At 39.9% G+C, this 27214-nt stretch overlaps 1 protein-coding gene across 3 annotated transcripts; it reads right to left on the bottom strand.

Annotated features, from left to right (window-relative positions):
- glg1a (golgi glycoprotein 1a) lies at positions 1-26245 on the bottom strand. Of its 3 annotated transcripts, XR_003279291.1 has the most exons (29): positions 25912-26245; positions 17362-17391; positions 17099-17185; positions 16807-17022; positions 15450-15653; positions 15301-15372; positions 14600-14786; positions 14301-14512; positions 11965-12086; positions 11466-11567; positions 9309-9462; positions 9139-9183; positions 7699-7836; positions 6664-6750; positions 6459-6521; positions 6251-6364; positions 6084-6172; positions 5073-5190; positions 4859-4951; positions 4632-4769; positions 4390-4513; positions 4003-4145; positions 3824-3925; positions 3629-3736; positions 3421-3541; positions 3241-3347; positions 2960-3123; positions 1071-1274; positions 1-1010 (listed from the first exon to the last, which is right to left on the bottom strand). XR_003279291.1 is itself a non-coding variant. In XM_026239561.1 (28 exons), the coding sequence occupies exons 1-28, from the start codon at positions 26206-26208 to the stop codon at positions 1223-1225; spliced, it is 3489 nt and encodes a 1162-aa protein (XP_026095346.1). In that variant the 5' UTR covers positions 26209-26245; the 3' UTR covers positions 1-1222. The 3 variants fall into 3 exon arrangements, 2 of the variants coding, with proteins under 2 accessions (XP_026095346.1, XP_026095347.1); XM_026239561.1 differs by having other exon boundaries at positions 1-1274; XM_026239562.1 differs by lacking the exon at positions 9139-9183 and having other exon boundaries at positions 1-1274.
- Between the last annotated feature and the right edge of the window lie 969 nt (positions 26246-27214).

Raw genomic sequence — 27214 nt, 5'->3', positions numbered from 1 at the left:
TACAAACCATCAGATCAATTTTATTAACAACGGTCCAATTCAACTCGTACAGATCAAAACATGAGAATGAGAACAGAAAAGCGCAGTTATTGAGTTACATCTGTATAGTACACGGTTTAATCAGATTTGAGGAAGAATACTTTTTTTTTTAATGATAAATTTGTACACTGAAAGTAAATACAAAAACAATGAATCATTTCGTCATTTATCAGTTGATCATTTCTATGTCATATATCAGTTAGACAGACAGGAAGCGGTATTTGGGAGCAGATGACATGCACATGTAGGGCTAGTTTAACTCCTTCAAAAATAATGTGAAAACACCTGCACCCAGCCATCGACAGCCAGGTTTGGATGGAGATATTATAGATTTTTTATTGGAAAGATCAAGCCAATCAAACTTAAAAAAAATAAAAAAAAAAACTTTACTATATTTACCTGACCATGCCAATAATAATAATAATAATAATAATAATAATAAAAACTTAATACAAATCAAATTTTGACTGGCTTGTTCAGATACACAAACACCCCCCCAAAATATAATAATTTCAATTAATTTTGATTGGCTTGGTCAGATCAAAGTATAATTTTTTTTGCCTATTTTAATGATTTTTTTTTAATTTATTTTAAAGGTATTTTAGGAAATATGAACCCAACATTTATAAATTAAGTGTAATGTTGGCAACCAACACTAGATCTCCAGATACCAAGCCATTCATTTCTATTCTAGCCCACACACACAACGGTTTCCAACTCGTCAGACCCGGTGAATGAAATATGATACGAATATATACAAACACCACAGTTTAAGTGATTTGTATCAATATATACCAATTATACACCTCCTTCAAAGCATCAAAATAGATCAATGACTGTTGAATGAAACGATTTACAGGTAGATGAAGGAGCTTATTTTTTTATTTTCAGAATTAGGAAGTTGAGCGAAGAGCTGTACTGGTTTAAATCGCTTTGAATGAAGACGTAGAAAACGCAGTTTCTTCATCTGTGCAGAAAACCCAGATCACGGTCATGAACGGATGTTTTTCCAAGCAGGAATATGAGCATTGAAAGCACATGAAGCTAAAAAGCCATTAGTGCGAGAATTCCCCAACATGGATACATTCAACATCATGGCCTGAAAATAATAAAGCAAAAACGCATGCTGAAGCATATTAAAGCACAAGCCGCGTGATTTGATTCGAATAAGTGTCCATTTTTGTTATAATTTCCTGTTCTTGTTTAAGGGTGCGACCCATGGGTGACCAAGTTTTCTGCAAAAAAATAAAAGATAAATGCCGAAGTTAAGGCAGAGTTCGTATTACCCACAATCCTCTATTAAAATGATACAGCTATTTACAGTATGAATGGATTCCAACAGCATTATGACATTAATTCAGATTATTTAAGCACAGCTTGAATGCACAAACACTAGAAACAAAGTCCACTTTAATGTCATTTTGTACAAAAGCATAAAAACAACAATAATACAAAAGCCAAATTAATGATGATGCACAGGGACTGTAACATTACAGCTCTATTACACTTTTAATATACGGTCACTCAAGAGAGCGAAATTTAATGTGAATGGGGGTTTATGCATTAAAGCCTTCGGCGTAAATTATTAAGAAGCTACAAACCCTTGTCAAACAGCAACTTAGTCCACAATTACGAGAAAAACTCAACAGTGACGGTTCTTAATGCATCACAACTCAATCGAAGAAAACTGAAACCAAGAAATGGTGGAAACTGTGGCGCTTATGGACGTCACGGAGCTTAAAATGTTTTAAAACCACAAAAGAGATGGACCCGCTTGTGAACGAAGCTTATTTCAAAAAGGTGTACGAAACACGGAGTGTTTAAAACCGATAATTCCCCTAAAACCGTCCGAAGGATGTCTGGAAACCTAATGATATACGAGCAATTCAGAGCATAACCGTGCGATAAAGCGATACCTCTGATGTGGGTGAATCGTCAAAAACGTGAATTCGGCTCACATTTGACTCGCTGTATGGATGGTTTAAGCTAACAGAATGGTTTGTTAACATGGCACTATGAAAACATGAATCGAACGACTCCTTCAAAGCTCAGAAGACACCACAGCCGTCAATAAACTGAGTCAATACAGACTCGTAGTCCAGAATCAAGTCGCCCTTAGATTTGCAATATTCAGATTTTTATCATTCAATTTTCGAAGTCTTGTGGCTCAGTTAAGACCAGCATCGGGCAGCGACATGCAAGACTTTCTCCCTTAACAAAATCAGCCAGCCAAATGAAAGATAGAAAACATTTATAACCCCTTTTTGCAAAGAAAGATGTCCCCAGTGACATGAAGAAAAACATCAAGAAGCCCCATGATAAAACCAAACAAATCTGAAACACAAATCCTCTCACTCGGACGGGCAAAAAGGCACAGACACACATTCGTTCAAACGCTCGAACTTTGTCAATATGCACATCGTCAGCAACTGGCTGTTTCCTAAAACACGGACGCCAAAGATTGCGACACCATCCCCGCAAACGAAAGCAAAACGAAAGCCAAACCTCCTACACGCCAAAACATCAACAATAAATTAAAACATGTAGCTGGAAAGCAAGCCGAGTCTTTGAGATATTAGTTGGAGAAAGCGGATTGGTGTCATCTGGCGCGCCGGGATGCCGGGTGCGCAGCAGGCAGGTTTGAGGACAAGCACAGTCAGGGAAAAACAGAAATAAAAATAGTGTGTGTGTGTGTGTGTGTAGCAATTAAAACTGGGTCCCAATGTGGCCGTCGGTGGTACCACGAAATGCACACACAGCAAAAGTCTGAACACCCTCCCCCCCTCCGTCAAGTTTGCGTTTCCAACCCCAGTGTCCTTCCCCGGCCCAGGACGGAGAACGGCGTGTGGGGCGCGATGGGCTGTTTGCCCTGCAGGGGGAGACCAATGGACTGCCCCTGCCCTGCACCCCCCCTCTCTACCTGTCCTTCAACTCCTGCGTCACACGCTTGGTGATGCGGCCGCAAAACAGACCCATGAGGAACAGCAGGATCACGCACATCGCCAACATGCTCAGGATGTAGGACTTGGCAGGAGACGTTAAAACCTGCCCGGCCAGATCCGAGAACCCTCCTGCCGGAGCCACCTATTGAGAAACGACACGAGCTAGTGAGCACGCACAGTTTTTGATCTCCGCTCTAGTGTTACGTTTTGGAACGGCAATTAGGAAGATATTGTGTTTTAGGATTGGGTGAACGTTTACCTTCGCGGCGTAACTCCACATGTCAATGCGGTCCTGTAATCTCTTCTTACACTCCGGCTGCAGCCTCACACGCTTATCCTGGAGAGCCTCCATCAGACAGGACATTTCTGCACAAACACCGAGTACAGTCATTAATATCTAGTATTAATTCCCATATAAATCACTTCCAGAGTTCCTTACGTCTTCCTCGGCCCGGTGGGATCGCAGCACACTGGTGCTTGATGTCCAGCGCACATGCCGTGTGCAGAACTGGATCCACAAAGATGTCCGCCTTGCTCTCCTTCAGTATGTTAAGAACCTCCTACAGCGGGAACAGCCAGCCAGACAAACCGTTAGCAAGTGAGCTGCCCAACTTCCCATCGGTCGATCGAGGCCAAAGCATTCCTACCTTTTTGCAGCCTTCATGGCTGATCTTCAGCAGGTTGAGTTTCAGACACTCCTCAACCTGACCCGTCTGCTCCTGCGCAGCTACTTCCTCCGCACAGAGCCGCGGGATCTGGGACAAGCAGCCATTATTAGTCATTCAAGACCAAAACATCTCAATGCATCTCTGTCTCAATCATAGTAAGGCGGTGAATGTTACCTCATCAGTGCACTGGAGCTGCAGCTGCGGGTCGAGCCTGTAGTCCAGCGCGGACTCCTGCAGAATGACACTGATCTGGCCCTCGCAGTCTTGAGAGAGACGCTGGAGACACAAACACACGCTCTTATAACGGTGCTTTCTCAGGTTTGCGTGCATTCACAGCGATTAGCGTTACAAACCTGGTCTGCGTATTTGAGTTTGAGGCAGGAGATGACCTGCCCCTCCAGCTCGTTGTCGTCTTTGGCATTGTTCAGAATGCTCTGGCAAAACTTCGGGATGTCCGCTTTGCAAGCCTTCCTCAGCACAGGGTTCAGACGATAGTCTAGGATGGAGGGAAGAGCATCCAACTTAGTTGACGGAACAAGGTTTTTCATTAATTTGCTGCCTTCGGGGACTTCACACGAATAGGGCACTCATATCTCATTAGTTTTTAAAGCAATAATGACAAACAAATGTAAACTGTGACACCCTCAGTTCTCCATCTTCAATTCTGTGAGTGATTCAAGAAAGGTTACAGAGTATGTACATGTGTGTGAGTGTGTATGAGGATGTAGTGGTAACTGTACCGGTGTTCTGGGTGATCTGTCTCTTAGTAATCATCTGTTTGCATTTCGGGTCCATCAGCTCGCTGTTCTTGTTTTGTTTGAGACACTGTAACATGTTCTTTGCATCTGACTCGCTGCAGAAACGCTGCATGATAAACAACAGAAAATAAAAGTTCAATTGTTTCTACAGATCGAATCAAACAACTCTCAAGCCATCAATCATCTCTAGGGTGTTTTCCGATGTGACTGGTGAGGTTTCACACCCTGATCATCTGCTTGCAGACTCTCATGAGCTGGAAGTCGAGTTCTGGGTCCATCATTTCCGTCTCCTGCAGTTTGAAGACTTTCTGATGGCAGTGCTGGGTCAGCCGCTTCTTGTTTTCCTTCAGACACTCGATCACCTGAACGAGCACAAACGCACAGATGAGCAGATCATTGGCGTTGAACGGAGGATCAGAGGCGTGGTCCGTTTGAGTTATGATGGATGTACCTGAGCGTTTCCAAACACCACGTTCTGACAGTGCTGCTTGATGTCCTGCCTACAGTTCTCATACAGATCCGGCTCCAGACGAATGTCCTCAGACTGCACCACACACACACACACACACACACACACACACACACGGACGGACAAATCTCAGCTTCGCAGGTTACAAAACATTACAAATCATCAGACGTGTTCAAAAATATATATAGACACTGACCATCTCCAGTTCTTCCACTCGGAGCTGTTTACGACACTTCACGGACACGCGCTGCTCTCTGCCTTCCTGTAAAGTGTCGTTTCTTACCGTGGTACTCAGACAGATCACCACATCCACCCTAAGAGTAAACAGACCACCAAAACATTCCCATCATGCTCTACATTACCTCCAATTGTGGTTTACTACCAATCGCGCATTATTTATACAATAACTAGGGGTGTGCGATATTGATAGCAAAAAAATATATATTTTTGAAATTTTGGCGATAATGACAATTACATTTTGGTTGATTAAGTTAAAAATTCATTTGGTCGAGTGTTTTTGTGCTGGTACATTGCCTGTGAAGGATAAACATATTACACTAAAATCACCAGTAGGCTGCGACAAGTCCGTGTCTTAATTAGTGATTCATTGAATCGTTTATTCAAACGATTCATTCGAAAAGCAAGCAAGCATTGAACAGATAATTGAACTGTTGACTCAAATGATTAATTCAAAAGCAGATTCACTCAGGAATGAAACGCCAATGACACAAATGTTCTGCTCTGGCTTTGTTTGGATCTATTTTCGTTGGCGAGAAAAAAATAAAAAAAAATTTTTCTAAAATTAACTCACTCAATATTAACCTTGTTTGTTGAACTGCTGTATAAAATCAACACAACCTATGCGATAACGCAATGATAATAAAGAAAACAACACTGACTTGTGTGATATTGCTCAACACCATCATATCTCCTAAAAAAAAAAAAAAAACCATACAGGGATTTTTTTTGCATTCAAAACTGGAATTATGGGCATTTCAACTATATTCTAATAGGCTTCATCACAAAACTAATGCTTTTGGACTCGAGATGTGTTTTTGTTTGGTTTTTTTTGCAGTCAGTCAAACATCGGTAAAACAACAATTGCAATATTACTCTTGTGGATAAATATCGCTCACCCCTGATGATAACCTAAAACGCATGAGAGCAGTTATGAAACGTTTGGTTTGTTTGACAGCCACGCGCTCACTTCTTTTTGATGTTCGGGCACAGTTTGAGCACGTCCTCTTTGCACGCCATCTTGAACTTGTACGAGAAGCGAAAGTCCTTCATCTGGATCTGTGGAGGAGGAACAGACGGTTGAAATACTACAGTAGTAACTGTAGGAAGAGCGCTTGTGGATTTCTTCAGACGTACCAGCTGGAAGTGTGTGACTCCGACAGCACATTTCTCGTTCATTTCCTTCTGGTGCTTATTGGCAACGAGGCACTCCATCAGGTCCCCTGTGTCGATCTGATTATCGGCCAAATCCTGCGAGACAAACAGTGGGAAAAATACAGAGCAAATGAAGAAAGGAAAAAACAAGCTACTTAGTACATTTAATATAAAATGATTTGCGACTTACATGACAGTAGGACTGGATCATGGGCTCACAGGCACGAATCAACAACGCCTCAATCTGAATGTCCTGGAAAACCAGACACACCAAAATCAGTCCAAACCCACCCCAGACGTCTCACGTCTAGCAGAGAACAATAGCACCCAAATATAGACACTGAGGCTTTTTAATTTCAGAGTCAAACTGCTGTAAAAAATACTTTATTTTGTACCTCGGACTCCAATTCTGTGAGGTTTCCCACCACATCCCTGCAGTTAGGGATCAGATCTTCTAGATGATCCTGTAAGCACTCCAACTCCTGACAGACGAAACATACAAACACTGACACATGCTTCACTTCAGAACTGGGACTTTTTTTTTTTTTTTGCAGGAAAAACATTTAAACTGTTTCCGTAAACACCACTTTCCATGAATACGAAACATTTGTTGGCATCCCAAGATGTTTTGTAGAGAGTACTGGCACAAATCTCATGTTTAAAAAAAAAAAATCATTCTCCAACATAAAATATTAAATAAACCGAGCATCACCAGTAGTCCCATTTTAGAAGCTGACCTTCCTTTGTGCAATACTTAAATTTAAATCATAATTGGCATTATATTCCTGTTGTAATACTTCATTCATTTGCGTTCAATCCTGTTGCCACACAACATTCCTAACATTCTTAAATTGTGACACAGGAAGAAACATTTCTGGAATCTTCATGGAACACTGCAAAAAAACATTCCATTTTATAAAGTTTTAAAAATACTGTAGTGCTGATAGCATTCAAACAATCATTCAAGCCTGTTACTACAGTCGTTTAAAAAAAGAGAGAGATTTTTTTTTTTTTTTCAGTAACAGGGTTAACAGGGTAACAGGCAAAAATTTTATATTACAAAAAAAAAAAAAACCTGCTCTGTCCATTTGTAAGAAAAAAAAAGATTTAATTGCATACTATGAAAGGTGATGTACAGCGCTATTTTCGTAACACTGAGGTCATACTATAATTTATATTTGGAAATAGTAATTTATTTATTTTACTCTATGTAATGAAGTAGTTTAGTAATTTTATTGTGCATTTTTGTAGTTCTTTTTTTTTTAGATCCATTTTAACATCAAGTCCTACATCATAGTAACAGGGTTGCAAAGACTGCAATCCTCATTACATCAACAGACCACAAAACCACTGATTTAAGAAAAGAGGACTTCACTGCACCTAACCGATGGAAAATGACAGTTATAATTAGCGTCATCTTGTACACGGACCTGTCCCGCATCAGTCTTCTCACTGCACCACTTCCCGAGGTCCGTCATGCATCGCTGCTGTAGGTCCGGATCCAGTTTCACATCCAGAGCCCTCTGGTGCAGGATCCGCTGAACCTCCGTCTTACAGTCCCGAGATAACTACAGATCGACTCAGACGCATTAGCACACACAGACACACAAACAGACCCACAACCAATCAATCAGACCCATGTACACCGTTCTGGATCCTTCTACAAACAGCGATCAGTGTGCACGGGTCTGACCGGTGTCATGAATTTTGATATCATTACAATAATTTTATTAGAATTTTATTATTTTTTAGATTAGTCTGGAAAAATAAAAACTCCCAAGACCCACATCATTTGAGTTAATTTCCTGTCAATCACTACTCGTTTAAAGCCCACAACATGAATTAATGTTATTTCAGTCTTGGCAAAGGACGGTGATTTTGATTCGTTGTCCCTGCTAATTTGCTGTGAACATGCATCTGTAGCTTCATCACATTTACTCTTAGAGTGAACATCACCAAACCAGTCAAGAACATAACAGAGTCGTATTTCACAACAAAAACCAACTAAAAATATATACGGTTTGCTTGAACACCATTTTGAGACCATTAAGATTTTCTGCACTGTGACACAAATTTATGGTGATCTTAAAGTAAAATAAAGTACTTGTATGATGTATAAGCACAAATAAGCAAAATATACAGTGCCCTCCACTGTATTGGGACACTTGGTAAATATGAGAAAAATCTTAATTTTCAATGCTTTAGTTCTTTTCTTACAGCCATTTTCTGTTTTGTGAAGCTCAACAGTTTGGTCCTGCACATCAGAACTACATTATTTGGTTTTACTTCTTGCGATGGCTGATTTCGGGAAATTCGGCCTTTGTGTTCCTCATATTTACAACCCTGTGGAACAGGAAGTCATGACTGGAGAATTTCCTGCGCCCACAGTCACCCTGTTGTGCTGAAAATGTGATTATGAATAGGAACGTACTTCAGAGATATTCTACTCACATGAATTACTAGGGGTGCCAATAATTGTGGCCAACATGCATTGGAGAAAAAAACTTCATATGCGAGTTTCCCCCTAATTTCAATTGTTTTGCTTCAATGAAATGTTAGAATATTGCAAATGTTTTTTTTTTTTAACGAAAGATAAAAAAGATGCAGATGCTCATATTTACCAATGGTGCCAATATTAGTGGGTAGAACTGTATATAATGACTTATATACACAGATACATCATCTGATTGCATTTTCTTCTTGAACTATAGTAATGAGAATTGGGGGAGGTAACTTAATTTACATTAAAATAATGTAACAATGCATAAAATGTTAATAGTAAAAATGGATTCAATTGTTTGTATGCAGTCGTGTCATGTTTTGGACTGGTTTGTGAGATCCGCCTCCTTAAGGAACCAGAAGATACTTACATTCGAGGTCTCGTCCAAACTTACATCAGAAGTTTCTGATGATCCCTATAGTTACATTTAGGAAGCCGCAGATAAGCTATAGTTTCTCGAGGTCCTATTGTCTGGTAAGTCAATTCAGAAGTTAATGTGTAGAGTGTAAGATGAGTGTGTTTAGTGAGCGTCAGTCGTACCCGTCGTCCCTGCACCTCGGTGCGGTAAGCGTGCCGGTACAGACAGGAGAAAATGGCTCCGGCGGGCATTGCCTCGCTGGTCTCGTTCCAGCCGTGAGTGTGACAGATGCGGGCCGCGTCGTTCTGACACTTCTTGTACAGGATAGGGTCCAGTCTGTAACCAGAACCACAGGGAAATGGTTGGACATCAACTCACATTTAACCCCGACAGATATATATGAACAGGAACTTTCAAAGCTGTTTGTTGACAGTGTCTCGGGATTTAGAGATTTACAGGAACGAATCTCAGGGTTTTAAGATCATTATCTGATGTAAAATGAACCTGGCTGTGACAGTAGTTTTGACTTGCTCAACAAAACAAGGATGTACACAGATATAAACAAGTTAAATTTAAAACCTTTTTAAAAATACCACCTTTTGTGGAAATTTAAGACCAAACTTAAAAAAAAACCTTACGTTACATTCGTATACGTGATATTTAATGTGTTTAATGTAAAATTAAAAAGGAAAATAACATTGCAGGCAAAACTTATTTCGATAATACAGTGAACTTTTTAAATAATATCTCATTCAAAATATCCCCACAAAAGCACTGCATCAATATTTTCATCAGCTCAATACACTCCAGGGCTGTTACCAGTGTTGGGGGTAACGCATTACAATCAGATTACTTTTTTCAAGTAACTAGTAAAGTAACATTACTTTTTAATTTACAAGAAAATATCAGAGTTAGTTTTTCAAATAAGTAACGCCAGTTGCTTTTTTTTTTTCATTTATTGATTGAAAGCTCTCCTGTCCCCATTTTAAGAGAAATCACGAGTAAGATGTTTCGTTAGTTCTATAATAAACGTGAACATGCATAAATGCAAAAATGTAACATTACTTTCAATAAGCAGTAACTAAGTAATGTAATAAGTTACTTTTTTAGGAAGTAACGCAATATTGTAATGCATTACTTTTAAAAGTAACTTTCCTCAACACTGGCTGTCACCAATCAAATTAAATAATTTACACTGCAAAAATAAAACTGCAGTAAATAAATGTTATGAGATAAAGGTTTTAAATAAAACTGAATATACAACTAAGAAAGGCTGGGGGAAAATGCACACTTTTAAACGTGAGACTAAACTGCCAGTAGTTTAATCACTTATTCCTGAAACAGATTTGTACAAAACACTGAATCATTCAGTAATAAAACGGTGAGTGTTGATCAGAGAATGGGCAATACGTCTGTTTTGATCTTTGTAGACATTTATTTTGTTGTTGGTGAAATAGAACAAAACAGTCGAATGTGTGTAAAATGTACGTTTAACCACTTGTTTGTTGAACTTACATCAATGTAACATTTGCAATCATGAAAATATTCAGCAAAACAGCTCCCTTGTTAATAAACGAAATGTTTTGAACTTTCACATCAGTATGTTTGTTCTGTGAGTTTCTTTACGTGAGGGGTTATGCTTATTTCATCATGAAAACCGGTCAACAGCCTCAGCTCAGCTGGGTTTCCATCCAAAGTTGCGAATTTAACTTATGCGCAAAATTGGAATATCGCACAAAACATTCGCGAACAAGAATTTGAAATTCAGTGTTTACATCACCCGATTCTGATGCAATACTTCAAAATGCGCAAAACGGCAGGGTGATGGAAACCCAGCTTTTGGATAGCATGCATTACTAGTTATTAATTGTCACTTAAGTTTTAATTAGGCTATTTGTCCTGTCGGGCAAGTGAAATTCTCACGCAATTGTTCAGTAAAAAAAAACAAAAAAAAAAAAAAAAAACTGTGGATAGTAGGACTAGTGGCCACCCAAAAAAAAAATTTTAAAACCTAAACAAGAACAAATCAAATTAAAACAAGCCCAAAAAAAAAAAAAACACTTTAAATTATTTGGCACTATCAAATATTAGCATTGTAATATTTAGCCGCATCTCATTTCTTGCTCAATCCTTTCACCACATGACTTCTCTTTTACCAAAAAAGTAACATTCCTTTTAATTGCGAAACACAAATAGCAGCTCTACTGCATTCTTTCTGAAGAATGGGGGGAAAGACAAAAAGAAAGCACCTGAAGTGTATCATTCAAAAATATATAAATGGGACTCAAATTAAAAGTGTGGAATAAAATTGCACAAAACTCTTGAGGTTTGTGACTCACTTCCAGTCTCTGGAGATGAAGTACTGCAGCTCTAGCAATCGGTGTTCACAGTCTTCAACCATCTTATCAGTGTACAGATGCTCCATCAGACAAGACAGGATCCTACACACACACACACAGCAAAAATATATTATACACTTCACCTTCAGAGCTTCTACTCTATTACGAACTGACAGAAACAAGGTCAAATGTAAAGATCGATCAGCACACTGGGACGTTTATGGAAGAACAGGTTTGGTCAGAGCCATTATTGTCATATGCAGTGCCTCAAGACACAGAACAGGCTTTGGTACCAAACGCATATGCAAATAATCTCTAATATTTGTTCAATTTCAAGGAAAGAAAAAAAAAACCATCACATTAGAAATTATAAGGATGAGTAAATGCTTACTCGTTTCATTTTTAAGCGAACTTTTTCCTAAATCATGTCATGTTTAGCAGCAGGAATGCTTTCTAGCTGGGGCTCCGGGCCAAATAACATGAACACAAGAGCACTCACATGGGGTCTCCGTTTCGGATGTGTTTGCAGGCAGTCTGGATGACGGACTCGCACGCCTCGTTCAGAGCGCGATCGATGCGATAGTCGGCCCCGGGATCTGTTTCCTGTATCAGTGTCTGGAGCTGATGGGACACACAGTTATGAAAGCCATAATCAGAGACCTTCATCACATCCGCTGCATTATTTACATTTATTCATTTAGCAGACGCTTTTATGCAAAGCGACTTACAAATGTGGACAGTGGAAGCGATCAAAAACAACAGAGCAAATGATTTATAAGTGCTATAACAAGTGTCAGTTAGGTTAACACAGTACATGTAGCATGGGCTTTTAAATAATATAATAAATAAAAAGAAAAACGATGGAATAAAAAAAAAAAAACGAGCAAGCTAGTAGTGTTAGAGGTCTTTATATATATATATATATATATATATACACACACATATATGCATTATATATGAAAAGAAAATAGAATACAAAAAGATTAGAAAGGTAGTTCGATTTTTTTTTTAAGAATAGAGTGTTAAAATTAGAGAGTCAAATAAAGATGGAAGAGATGTGTTTTTAGGCGATTCTTGAAGATTGAGTTGGGCAGGTCATTCAACCAGGAGGGAACATTTAATGTAAAAGTCTGTAAAAGTGACTTTGTGCTTCTTTAGGATGGCACAATCAAGCGACATTAACTTGCAGAACGCAAGCTTCTAGAGGGCACATAAGTCTGAAGTAACAAATTTAGGTAAATGGGTGCAGAGTCAGTGGTAGTTTTGTAGGCAAACATCAATGCCAGTGCAAATTGATAAACATAGGTGTGACGTGTATTCTTTTTGGCTCATTAAAAATTAATCTTGCTGCCGCGTTCTTTATTAATTGTAAAGGTTTAATAGAACTGACTAAAAAACCTGCCAAGAGGAGAAGAGGTCCAAGAACTGAGCCCTGAGGCACCCCAGTAGTAAAATGTTGTGACTTGGAAACCTCACCAAGATACTTTGAAGGATCTATCTGATAGGTAAGACTCAAACCATTGAAGTGTGATTCCTTAGATGCCTTTTGCCAGTAGCGTTGATAGGAGGATCTGGTGGTTAGTGTCAAAAGCAGCAGACAGATCAAACAGGATAAGTACTGAAGATTTGGATTATGCTCTGGCCAGTCTTAGAGCTTCAACAACTGAGAGCAAGGCAGTCACAGTTGAATGTCCACTTCTGAAGCCAGATTGTTTGCGGTCAAGGAGGTTGTGGTGTGTGAGAAATGTAGAGACTTGGTTGAACACCGCTCGTTCAAGTGTTTTTGCAATGAAAGGAAGAAGGGAAACTGGTCTGTGGTTCTTTATTTTTTTTTAAGAGATTGGTTGAGGCTGGGTTTCTTAAGTAATGGAGTTATACAAGACTGTCTAAAAGATGAGGGAAAAACACCAGTGTGGAGGGATGTGTTGATGATGCGAGTCAGTGCAAGTACAATTGCAGGAGAAATGGCTTGAAGATGAGATGGAACAGGATCAAGCGGGCAAGTAGCAGGGTGAAGTGAAGAATGTAAATGAGTATGTTTGCTGGTGATATGAGCTTGACTGATTGTGCATTAATGGGTTTAATTTCATTAATGAAAAAGTCGTCAGCTATTAGAGATGAAGCAGGAGGGGAAAGAGGAGGAGAAAAGAAGTTAGGAAAAAGTTTTAAAAAGCATGCAAGAGTTAGACTAATTGTTAATTTTTTTTATGGTAGTATGTAATTTTAGCAGTGGAGACATTAGCAGAGAAGGAAGATAGGAGTAACTGATACACATTATAAGGTCAGTAGTATTTTTGGATTTGCGCCACACCCTTTCAGCAGCTCTAAGCTTAGAATGAGGTTTGCGTAGAACATCAGATAACCAAGGTGCAGAAGAGGTGTTACGGGCTGGCCTGGACGACAAGGGGCAAACAGTGTCTAAACAAGATGTAAGAGTGGAGCAGAATGAGTATCAGTAGCACTGTTACAGTTTAGGGGAAGGAAGTGAAGATGAAACCATTGCAGATAGCTGGGAGGGTGAAAGTGTGCATAGGTTACGTCAAAAGATGACATGTGGAGGGGTAAGTGATGTGTCAGGGACCGTGTTGAGGTTAAGAGTGAGTAGGAAGTGATCATGGTAGTGATCATAGCATTATTTAACATTAATGACTGCAGCACAACTTTATTCACGATTGAAATCAATTCAAGTTCAGTTCATTAAAATCACAGGAAGTACTGAAACACAATGAATGCAAACATTTATCTGGATATTTTCCAGCCTCTTGGTATCCGTGTTATTCAGGATATCGAACAGAGCGACCAGCAAGAGAGTGCATCAAAGTGCATTAAACTCACAGCTTTCTGGCATGGTCCATCCAAGACGCCCTTGTCCCGGGACACCCTCATGAGGCAGTGCAGGGTTCGCCCCTTGTGGTGCAGGCCGGAGCAGTGCGTGTCGATCTCTCCTCTGCACTGCAGCACGATCTCGGGACTGAGCGAGTAATCTTCCATCAGCATGCGCCTGTAGTCCAGCATCTCTCCCTGACACTCGCCGCTCACGGTTTGACCTGCGACAGAACGAGAGCAAACTTGAGTACACCCCATCTACACACGGGACAGAGACTGCACCCGTCCAAATCCCCTCCAGGCCTCACCTCGGTGCACGGCTGCTTCCAGACACAGCAGCAGGTACGAGAGCTTGGCCTCTTTGCCGCGAGGCATGGCCGTGTCCATGTTGCAGTGGTATTTACGCAGGTCTGGTTTGCAGGCTTTAGCCAGCGAGTAGCTGACCTTGTAGTCCTGAGCGATCAGCTTCTGACGAGTGGAGAGAGCGTCCTTGCACTGTCCAAAACACAAATTTACATTAGACCAAAAAAAAAAAAAAGTTTAACAGTAAATGTGTTTCAAGCAACTTTTAATTTTAAAGTATGTATGTATGTATGTATTTATATAATGAATATACACAGTACAAACATGTAAACAGAAACTATTATTTTGGATGCAATTAATCATGATGAATCATTTGACTGCACTAATTTGAATAATAATTATTGAAGATTGAATGCCTGGGTCAGTGTTATTTTTTTAATAAATTTTATGTCTCATTTTATTACAGTTTTAATGCTTTTTAATGGTTTTGTTAACAATAACACCAGTCTGGGTCAATAGTAAAACAACTAAAGCTTTGCATAAAAGGCACTTGTAAAGAAGGAAGAGGAAGACTGAGTTGTGGTTATGTATGATTGCGATACACTTTGAATGTGTCAAGTGTGAACTAATCTGCCTATTTTCTGTGTGCACCATCACTAGAAACCATTCTCAGCAACCGCTTCTGCACGACGCAAACCAGACGTACTTTGTCCGACATGCTCTCCTCAAACTTGTGGTGGAACAGACATTTGTAGACCTTCCCTTCTCCTGCTGGAGTCTGAAACAAACGAACAGAGCACAATATAAGCAAAAGAAGTGCACATGTTGAGTGTGTCTTACAGGATCATGGCTTACGTTTTCACAGAAGCGCTCGCGGTCTTCCCGACAGGCTAAGTAGAGATTACGGTCGAGGTGGAAGTCGTCGGAGGAGAGCTCTGCCACACGCATGATGGCTTTCTTACACCCCTCTTTGATGGTGTACTGCCCCTGCTGCTCCTCGGCTTCAGACACCAGAGCTTTCTCCAGACACGCGATCGCCTCGCCCTGAGAGTGGAGGTCCTGCAGAGAACAGTCGTGTGAGAGCAGGGCAAAGTTCAACAAGCTCTATACTACTTTGAAAAAAAAAAAAAAAAAAGCCATTATTTCAAATTCTACAAAGTTAAATAAGGCATTGCAATACTGTGAAGTACAGTATAAGAAATTGATATTGATTGAGAATCACTTATTACATTAAAAGTGTTATTACATATCTCAGTGGAATTACTTTTTATTCAATTTAAACTTCATAATGAGTGTTACATAATGGTAAAAATAATTTCCTCTTACAAAAGGTAATCTTGCACAACTAAATATCCAGTATCGACCGATGCAAAAAAAAAACTTTATGAATCCATTTCAAGAACAGAGTTGCACAGATGCATAAGGGTCTAAAGCCTGTATCTGTTGCTCTAGTGTTCATCTGCCGTCCTGTATCTGACACTGATGTAACACAATCTGTTGAGCAGAGCTTCTAGAAATACTGCTGCTGTTATCAGAAAGTAAACCGTGGTTTATAAATAAGTGTCGCATCCTTTTTCAAAGACTGTGGTCACACTGCTGCTTTCAGTTACCCACAATGCATCGGGGTAGGGGTGTGCAATATGACGATTTTTGATCGTGGACGATAAGCATGATTTGGTTTTGAGTGAACACATTCACTCAGCTACAGCTCTGGCTCCGCTGTCATATACTGTACAACACATGCATTCACAGCAGTGTTACTCTCATTATTTGCATGTGCTTTTAAATGTTTAAATCGCGTGCTGCTCTGACCTGTGCTTTTTCTGAGCGATACAGGTGCTTCAATAGGAATCAGTTCATATGGCGTTTTATTTTTACATTTGTTCATTCAATTTCTTGAACGTTTCTGCTAAATACACCGATTAAATCTGAAAACAAAGCACTGTTTGTTTTATTTGCATGTTATGTGTAGTTATAATATGTATCTTTGTCATTAAAAATAAGAAAAAGATTTTGATGTTTGCCCTCTTTGGCCTAAACATCTGCGTTTTTTGTTCCCATGAAAGGCTTTGTCTTTATAACGGGCAAATTCATTTGGCTGTAAGGTTCAGACAACTTGTAAAGTAGTAAAACCAACATGACAAAGAACTGTGATAAAATCGTGATATTTGTAAAGTACAGCGTGTTATGATGTTTTTTCCACATCACTCACCTTCTCTCCGGTGTTGATGCTTCCACAGTGCAGATTGTTGATGTCTTCCTTGCACTGGTCCATGAAGCCGCAGATCAGCCGGTAATCGCTGAAGATGATGCGGGTCATCTTGGTGATGTACTGGTTACACTGGTACTCAGAGATGTTTGTGTGGTGTTCTACTAAACAGGACACCAGGTAACCCTTCCCACGCTCCTCAGCAGCACACTCCTTAATCTGAAACATTATTGGAATGCTTTAGTGACTTTGTGGCTAAGCTTGAGATAAAAGCTTGTTTGCTTTGCACACTCACCCCACTGATGGTGCTCTTGCACACCTCGACGGCCACAGACTCGAACTTCGGATCGGTCGTCAGATTGTACTTATAGTTCCACAGCAGCTAAACATAAAACAGGACAACTTAGGCTAATCTAGCAGTGCTGATTGAGTTTTAACCAAGGTTTTTTTTTTTTTATCCAGCACTAAAATAATGATGATGTTTACACTATTATAATTTAATATTTTACTATTTTAAAATATATAAAGTATAAACTTTAGTAGTGTGTAAACACTCACGTGATTGCAGTCTGTAGCGATTTCAGTCTCCTGAAGAGAGATCAAGAGGAGTATAAATTATAAGTGTTCACAGAGACACCAGTAACAGGCAGGTTCAGAGCTACATGATTTACAAGACAGACTAGCCTTGAATAATTAGACTGGCTTCGGGTTTTTGCAAACAGGTAGAGCGAGCACAACAATATAATAGTGCATCAAGGTGCATTTTAAAATGTTTAACTTGACAACACTTCTTGTGGGCACACTGCAGCAACCAGAAATGTCTGTCTCAGTGTGTATGACTGTAACACTGCTGCTTTAAAGAGTTTTACAATGCAAACTAAGCTTAAACTATGCTTAAAGGGACAGTTCACCCAAAATGATAATGATTTACTCACACTCAAGCCATCCTAGTAGTACATGACTTTCTTCTTTCGGACAAATCAAATCACAGTTATATTCAAAAATGTATTGGCTCTTCCATGCTTTATCACGTCAAGCCTGCTTTATTCTTCCACATGTACAGTACATACAGAAAATAGTTATAGTTTGGGAGGGAGTTCAGCTTCCTGACAGCCTGGTGGAGAAAGCAGTCCTTCAGTCTGCTGGTCCTGGCCTGGAGACTCCGCAGTCTCCTCCCTGATGGCAGCAGACCGAAGAAGCTGTGTGACGGGTGAGTGGGATCACCTGCGATGCAGAGGGCTTTGCGAGTGAGATGGGTTCCGTAAATGTGCTGGAGGGAGGGGAGACACCAATGACCATCTCAGCTGCTCTCACTATGCGTTGCAGGGTCTTTCGGCAGGATGCGTTGCAGGCGCCATACCACACAGTGATGCAGCTAAAGATGGTGCCTCTGTAGAAGGTGTACATGATGGGGGCGGGGCTCTGGCTCTTCTCAGTTTGCGGAGGAAGTAGAGATGCTGTTGCGATTTCTTGGCCAGTGATGCTGTGTTTTCAGTCCAGGAGAGGTCCTCTGTGATGTGCACACCCAGGAACTTGGTGCTGCTCATTCTCTCCACAGTCGCACCGTAGATGGTCAGAGGAACGTGCTGAGTGTGTGCTCTCCTGAAGACAACAACAATCTCCTACGTCTTCTCCACGTTCAGAGAGAGATTGTTGTCCCTGCACCACCCCGCCATGCGGCTTACCTAGCTCCTGTAGTTGGTCTCATCTTTGTTGCTTATGAGACCCACCACAGTCGCATCCGCAAACTTAAGAGGTTGGAGTTGTGTGACGGTGTGCAGTCATGGGTCAGTATAGTGAAGAGGAGGGGGCTCAACACACATCCTTGGGGGGCCCCAGTGTTCAGTGTGATGGTGCTGGATGTGTTGCTGCTGACCCGTACTCCCTGAGGTCTTCCAGTCAGAAAGTCCAACAGCCAGTTGCACAGCGAAGTGTTGAGCCCCAGCTGGACCAGTTTGTAAATGAGCTGTTGAGGGATGATTGTGTTGAACGCTGAACTGAAGTCTATGAACAGCATTCTGACATCCTTTTTGTCCAGATGTGTGAGTGCTGAGTAGACGGCAGTGGCGATGGCATCATCGGTCGAGCGGTTGGACCGATATGCAAACTGGAAGGGGTCCAACGAGGGGGGGGGGGGGGGGGGCAGACTTGATGTGGTGCATGACTAGCAATTCAAAGCACTTCATGAGGATGGGGGTAAGTGCAACAGGACGGTAGTCATTGAAGCAGGATGGAGATGGCTTCTTCAGGACTGGGATGATGGTGGTAGTTTTGAAACATGTGGGAACAACAGCCTGACTCAGTGATATGTTGAAAATGTCTGTGAAGACATCAGTGAGTTCTGCTGCACAGTCTTTCAGTACACGCCCAGGGATGTTGTCAGAACCCGGAGCTTTGCGTCCATTGATCCTGCTGAAGGATCTCCTCACGCTGTCTGGGGTCAGCGTCATCAACTGGTCGCCAGGAGGAGGTGGAGTCTTCTGTGCAGTGGTGCTGTTTTGTTGCTCAAAGCGAGCGAAAAAGGTGTTCAGCTTGTTCAGCAGAGAGATGTTGCCGTCACAGGTCCATGGTAGGGGCTTGTAGTCTGTAATTGTCTGTATCCCCTGCCACAGGTTCCTAGTGTCTATGCGGTCGCTGAATTGATGGGCTATCCTCCTGGAGTGCTGTGGGACAGGTTGGCCCTGGCTGTTCTCAGGCCCACCTCATCTCCAGCTCTGAAGGCAGCGTTCCGCATCTTTAGGACTCTGTAGACCTCCCTTGTCTTCCACGGCTTCTGATTGGCCCAACAGTGATGGTTTTTGTGACTTGTTACATCATCAATACACTTGTTGATGAAAGCAGTGACAGTCTCCGAGTACTCCTGGAGGCCAGTGGTGTTATTGCATGTGGCAGCCTGCTTAAACATGTCCCAGTCAGTTGTGTTGAAGCAGTCTTGAAGTGCGTTCATCCATCAAAAGTGCTCCAAATGGCTCCAGAGGGTGAATAAAATGTTTTTTTTTTTTTTTTTTACAAAAATTAATCGATTCACTTCAGGAGGCCTTTACTCACCCACAGAGCCATGTGGGGCATCTTTTATGATGGATGAACACACTTTATTGGACTTCTATTGGACTACTGAATAATAACACACATTCACTGCCATTATAAAGCTTGAAAGAGCAGACACATTTCTTTTTTTTTTACATAACTTAGTTTGAATTTCTCTGAGGACGGCTTGAGTGGGGAGTAAATCATGAGGTAATTTTCATTTTTGGATGAACTCTCCCTTTACAAATGTCAACACTTCAATAAGAAAATTCAAATCTAGACCAGTCGCAGTAGTTGGGTAACTAGTTTCCTAGTAAGTGATGTGTAAAAATATTGACTGTAGCTTATGTTTGCAGGTTTGTGTTACATTTACTTTTGGCCTTGTATAATTAATGTAAATTTATTTCTGTTAATTTGTGATACCAGGGAGAGGTGTGGTGTAAATTAAGAGTAGGTGCAAACAGAAATCAGCTCAGGCCTCACTCTCTTCCTGCTGCACATCCTGTGTGGACTGCTAATATTGATCAAGAGTTTTAAATTATGTCTCTATCTGATCATTAACATTCTTGTCTAAACATTTGAGTAAGAAAATTCATTATAACAACAACCTAATTCAACTTCAAGCTTTTTTTTTTTCACTTTGAATTACAAAGATTAAACAGAATTAAATATCAACACACATCAATGAATAAACTTTACATTTTTTAGCCTTTCTGTGAAGCATCAAATTTCACATAAGCCGGTGGATTGACATTATTTCACGCTGGGAGGATGTTTGTTCACACCCTCCAGGAGAATCAAATGTTTGCGGAGTAAATACTGCGAGTCTCAAATGACGAAGCACACTGTTTAAAGGGATCCTTCACATAAAATCATCTTCAGAACACAAAGTAAGATATTTTTTATGAAATCCGAGAGCTTTCTGACCCTGCATAGACCGCAATAAAACGGAAACATTCCCAGAAAGCTAGCAAGGATATTGTTACAATATAAATATTGTTAAAATTGTTATAACAGTCCAAGATGAATATAAGGTCGTACAGGTTTTGGATGACATGCTGGTAATAAGCATCTCAAATAGAGCTGTGAAATTAATCAAAATAGTTTTGATTTTGGCCTCCAACGATTATGAAATTACAGTAATCGAGATATAACTTATTACGCCCCAATCTGCTCCCTTTCCATCGGCGCGCTTTCATTCCCCCATAAAAGTCAGATTTCATGTGCAAATCAGTAAATTCATGTAATGGAAGTGCTCGATTTATCAAAGTTTAATATATTTATTAATTTTATGAAAACCTGAGAGAACATTGTTCATGCACTCAGAGACGGAGCAGAACACAGAACTTTTGGTGCGTGCCTAAACGGTCAAATTTTTCATTATTCACATAAACTAGGGCCGCACAATTAATACAATTTCTAATCGCAATTACAATTCTGGATGCCAAAAATCGTTCAAAGCGGCAATTAATTGTTCAAAGTCCAGATTTTCATCCTTATTTTTTACTTTTTTTATAATTTAAGGAAAACAATACAATACTAGTCACAGTGTTTTCATCTAGTTTTATTTTCATATAAAAATATGGCATGCAGGTGCATCAAACAATGGTATAAACATCAATGTAAACTGTGATCATCGTAATTAATAAAGCGCAGTTTTCTACAATTTCTAGGGAATAATCGACAATACTGATTTTTGTCATAGTTGTGCAGCCCTAACATTAACCCTTATCGGTTTTGTACTAAGTGAATGTAAACGGTTAAGAATAAAAAAGTACATGCGTAACAGTAAGTTGCATCCATGCGGCTCTTAAAGTGACAGCAGGTTAATATTCCAAAAATCCCAATATTAACAAAATCACTTTTATAGCTTAAATAAGAAATGACATTTCATTCTTACAGTGAAGACTAAGCCGTTTTAATTTACATTCAGTTATTCAATTTCTGTAGAAGGCTGTTAACTGAATAGCCTAGGCTATACTTTAGACTTGCATAAAGCACTGTTTGTTTCATTTGTATCCTTTACATCTTTTGTATCATTTGTATCTTTGGTTTTTTACTAATATTATTTAACCTAGTATTCTGCTGCGCTATTGAGAATTGTGAAATTTTGCTGGCCTCTAAAATGTAGCTAGATTTCATGGTAACCTTATTTACAGAAAACTTCTATCATTGTTTAAATAAATCACTCGTATAACGTTTCGGTCATGTGGCCCACTCATGATTACAATATTAACCAATGACCACAATATTCGTAAATCGTAATGCCATAACTGAGCAGTTTTAATGTGAAAAACAGCTTTCATTTCATATAATTTCCTTTGATACGCTCTTCTCTGTGCGATTCGTCAAACAGAAGGAATTAAAAGGTTAAGCTGTACAGCAATGTTTGGCATGACAAGAACAAATATTCTGCAGTAGTCTTGTGACAGCCGATTGAGTGTTTAAATTTGACAAATGTGTGCCATTCATTGCAGTCACTTAAGTGACAAACAGAGAACAATCCGAATTAAAACAAAAGTATTTTGACAAATGAGAACACAGTAACACGAGGAATTAGACAGAAGGTAAACATCTGAAGAAACTCAGAGAGTATGCCATTGACAGGTTTTAAGTGAAATGGAGGTCTTTTAATTACATTTTATACCTCCACTAATAAACCGCTCTTTGTGATGCGAAACCTTCAGCAGTCAAGAGCACTCTACATGACAGTAGGGTCTCCCTAAGCTTGATGACCTGACACTGATCTTAGTTTGAACAGCTGAGAACAAGCCCAGACAGAAAGCATCCCCAGCACAGGACAGCTGTTCACGGCCCGCTGTAAATATCAGGCGTGTAAATCTCCATTCCCATTGAGCTGAAGGCTTGATAAGTGTCACAATGTTACTAAAAATGGCATCCAAATCCAATCAAAGACACAGCAAACTGTTTTGGCTTCAGCCTGTGCTGAGCGTGTCCTATTAGTCTTTAATAGTTATAACAGGATTTATCAACTCTAAAAGGATTTAAAGATACTGAAACATGTATAGTTTCTTTGTGCAATTACGCTGCATCCGTCTATAATATAACACAAGTGAAATTTTTTTTATATCAATCTCATAGCCCTGTATGATCATTGCGAGATTAGGATACGGTTTGCGCACCAGAAAATCACTTCTTAGGGGACACACTTTGGACTTTTGTCCCCTCAACATCATATAAATGGCCTGGTGACAAGATCCGTTCTCATGCTGTGCCAGTCTTTCATTTTAGAAAACAGTATTTTTATAAAGCCACCAGGGCCTTTTGCCTCCAGCAGATTCTGAATAATGGAGGGAAACAAACTGTCTCCATTCAGTCTTTATTTATGAGAAACAATGAGGAACACTGTACAGCTAAATAATTGACCTTTACAGTAAGGATTCACGACAGTGATTTCTCTATGACAGAAAGTCTAAAGTTCATTTACAGCCTGAGAATTACACAAAACTCTGCAGGATATCTTCATATGATCATAAAGCAATAAACTGAAACAAACAGAAATACAGCTTGAATTAGATCAAAGTGATGACCCAAAGAACCTGTAACAACTACGGCTGTGAGGGGTGCGTAACAGCACTGCGGCGGTCGGTTCCCACCGGCACAAAGATTTGTAAAAAAAAAAAAAAAAATTGTAATAACAGTCATAGTTGCAATTTATTTTATTTAGACTATAAGACTATGCTGATTCACAAATTACCTCAAACACCATACACAGCCTTTCCTTTAGATTGCAGGCTTGAGGGCAGGAAAATCCAGTTTATGAATTCAGCTAATTAATTTTCTTTTGCAGACTGTTGTAGAAAAACAAGTTATGCGCAGAGTCCAGAGCATCGATCATAAAATTATAACGGTCACCTTGCTATAAGAGACCTGCACGATCATGGGTCTCATAGCAGCACAGTGTGGCGCGGGATAACAATTGATGGGTGTGTGTGGGGGGGGGGGGGGGGGGTGTTTAATAATTAGGGTGTGCTCACACTAGGAAGTTTTAACAATGCAGGAGCGCGTTTGACCCCCAAAGCCTGGTTTGTTTGACTAGTGTGGTCGCTGCGTTTAGCAGTCCCTGGCTCGGTTGGAGGAGGTGGGCAAGAGAGCGGTTCAGTTATCTATAGATCAGAGAGTGTGAGAGCGAACCACACCAATGAAGATCTCCCGATACGTGCTGCATGATTGCGTGAAGATTTCTGACGGGCAGAAGCAATAGATCTGTCAAGCAATGTATTGTGAGAGGTACATGTGATAATGCATCCCATATAACTCAAAATAATAAACCACAAAGTTAACAAAACAATTCACTCCAGTGTGTTGAGCGAGAGCGCTTCTCTGCTGTCTTCCCGTGCTATCGGAAACTTCCTATTTCCCATTTAATAAAGTTATGATTACGAGCTCATTGCATTCTTTTCTGTTAAAAATTACAGTGGAGAGTGGTTTGTTAATGTTGATGCTTAGCCTGAATGATTTGGTTGGGAGCATCTCCTCCTGTGGCCCGTGATTTTTCTGTATGTGTATTCAGAGTAAGTGAGCAACAGACTTCCATAATAAAAAAAAAAAATACTGCATTAATGCACAATAAAATAATTATCGGTGTTAATGAATGAGTTAAAGTGATAACGTGTAAACTTGCCCACCCCTAATATTAATTAATTTATATATATATATATATATATTTTTTTTTTTTTTTTTCTTTTTCAAACACTGCACATGGTAAAAATCTGCCACCATCACAGCTGAGAAAAAAAAAAAAAACGGCAGAAAAACAACCTGTAATGTCAATGAACAGCCTGAGAAACACAAACTGTGGTGAACGGTTGAAAAATAACCTGCAACTGTGATGAACCGCCAGAAAAATAGCCTTAATCTGTGAGGACCTGACAGATAAATAATTTGTAATGGCGAGGAACAGCTAGGGATGAACCTCCAGTAAAATAACCTGCAATGTAATGAAGAGCTGAAAAATGTATAATAATAGTAAGAAACATATTTTGATTACCCGTGCAATGTGATGAACAGTCAGATAAAAAAAACCATTAACAGGCCCGGTCTGAACAATCCAATACAACAGATAACACAACCAACGGCAAACTTATCATCAACACAAGTAAAGGGAAACCAAGTTCTGCCAGTTAAAGCATTAGTTCACTTCCAGAATATACAATTCATTATAATGTACTCAAGCCCCATGTCATCCAAGATGTTCGTATCTTTCGTCCTGCAGTCACAAAGAAATGAAGGTTTTTGAGGAAAACATTCCAGAATGGACTTCATTGGGGCAGTTAAGTTATCAGGATTTTTTATATTTATTTATTTCTGGAAGTAAACAACAAATGTTCAACAAAAGAAAAAGTGTTGCTCATGTAATCAGTAATCAAGAACGAGGTTGACTCGCATTACACTAACAATGGCAATATAGAGCACTTCATAAGCATTATTACACAAGGACCTCAATAGTCATATTGCTTCCATGTTTGTGTTCAGAAGTTGCTGCTGTTCCACCAAACAATGGCCAATCTTTGACAAACTCATTTTAGTGCTCACATATCACATATTTGTTTAGAGAACCCTCTGCAAAAGAAGAGTGCACAACCAGTCAGTCGAGTCAAACTACAAAAGCATCCAGTCTCTGAAACAGAAATTCAATAAACAAGCCAGCCTCGTCCATACCCTGGATAACTATAAGGACAGCACAGAGCAGTGCATGTGACGTCACGGAGGGTGCTGACTCAGACCGCACACTTGGGCGGATGGTGAGCTCTAAGTAGGCAACTCATTAGGGATTGAGACACAGCTATAAACAGGAAGCACCTTTTTTCCCTTTATCAATCGTGATGCTTATCAAAACAACGTGTATAAGCCTTTTCTTGTCAAACTGCATCTGGTTTTTAAATATATATATGCCTAACTAACCTATATGATCTTTAACTTATGAATGTCGCGCAAATGCACAAAGACGCTGCAGATCCAAATGTGTGTTACTGTAACACACTATGCAAGTTAGACTGACGATCACGCAACGCACTTACAAACTACACATTAAATTCAGACTCGGCCTTGTTTTCTTACGTCTTTTCGGTCCTGCAGGCACTCGAGCACGGCCAGGTTGTTGTTCCAGGAGTGTTTGGGGCAGATCCGGCTCACGTCCTCCCGACAGGCCGCCTCCTCCGCGAGCTTCCAGCCGCCGCTGCGCCGCGCCGAGGCCCCATCCAGCGCCGACGCTTTCCCCTCTACCGCTGCATTTTTGCCTCTTTCGGAATTATCTGCGTCTTTATCTTTGTCCGAATTGAATCCATGAGCAGAACCAACCCAGCCGCAGATGAACATGAACAGCAGCAGTCGCTGCACACGTCTACACGCCGCCATCTTCGCCGAGAGAAGTTACGAATCCTACTACGGGCAAGAGACGCTCATTAATATTATGGAGCACGCGCTGACGTTGCTTTGCGGTTGTGCTATTAATATTCATGAGCTAAATCCGCCATCGTAGTAGGATTCGTCAGTTCTCGGATGAAGAAGTATTGAATTTGGGGTTCACGAACGGCACAGCATCGAAGTCCAAACATGAGCCACATAGACCGCCACATAAAGATACTTTTATCTATTTAATTATTTCACATTTATTAGATGAAAGGAAGATATAAGGGAATTATCCTGGAACAGTGAGTTCAAAAATGGGCGTGGCTTAGAAGTACAGACTATGATCGGTAGAAGTATTATAATGTTTTAACTGTATATTCTCAATCAAACAACTGTTTACTGGTGCCTTTATTCAGGTAAAATTATAGTCCAGAACGCTGCCGCGGTAACACATAAGACGTTTTTGTCACCTGGTTTCTGTAACTTTTCTTTGCGATGATAAGAAAGGACCAATCACAATCATTTGGGTGTAATTTTTCATCGGGATTATTTTTGTTTTCGGTTAAACAATTTTTTGACAGACAATATTCCAGGATATAACATTTTAATTGTTGTATCTATTCTTTTTCATTCGTATCTTCAAAAAAAAAAATAAAAAAATAATAATAAATAAATAAATAAAGAGAACCTTGCGCTCTCTGCAGGAAGACAAGTACGTGTTCTTTTATTTCGAAATATGACGCAACCTCAGAATTATCAATGTTTTAATACACTATCTATTATTCGCTACTGCCCATAAATTTGCTTATAAAATACACATATCTTATAAAAATGCTGTTTTCTCAAAATTATTTCTTAAAATGTTAACTCTGTTTTAATTACCAATGACATATTAAGCCATGGCCCAAATTTTGCACACAAGCTTTACTGCTGGACCACTGCAGGGGAACATTTATGACACCCAAGAAATAACCTGATTTGGCTCAAATCCCTAATATCAACTTTATTAATG

This window comes from Carassius auratus, chromosome 50 (genome assembly GCF_003368295.1).
Source record: "Carassius auratus strain Wakin chromosome 50, ASM336829v1, whole genome shotgun sequence".
NCBI classification, from domain to species: domain Eukaryota; kingdom Metazoa; phylum Chordata; class Actinopteri; order Cypriniformes; family Cyprinidae; genus Carassius; species Carassius auratus.
Note: the sequence above shows the minus strand (reverse complement) of the source record. Positions and strands in the feature narration are given on the sequence as shown.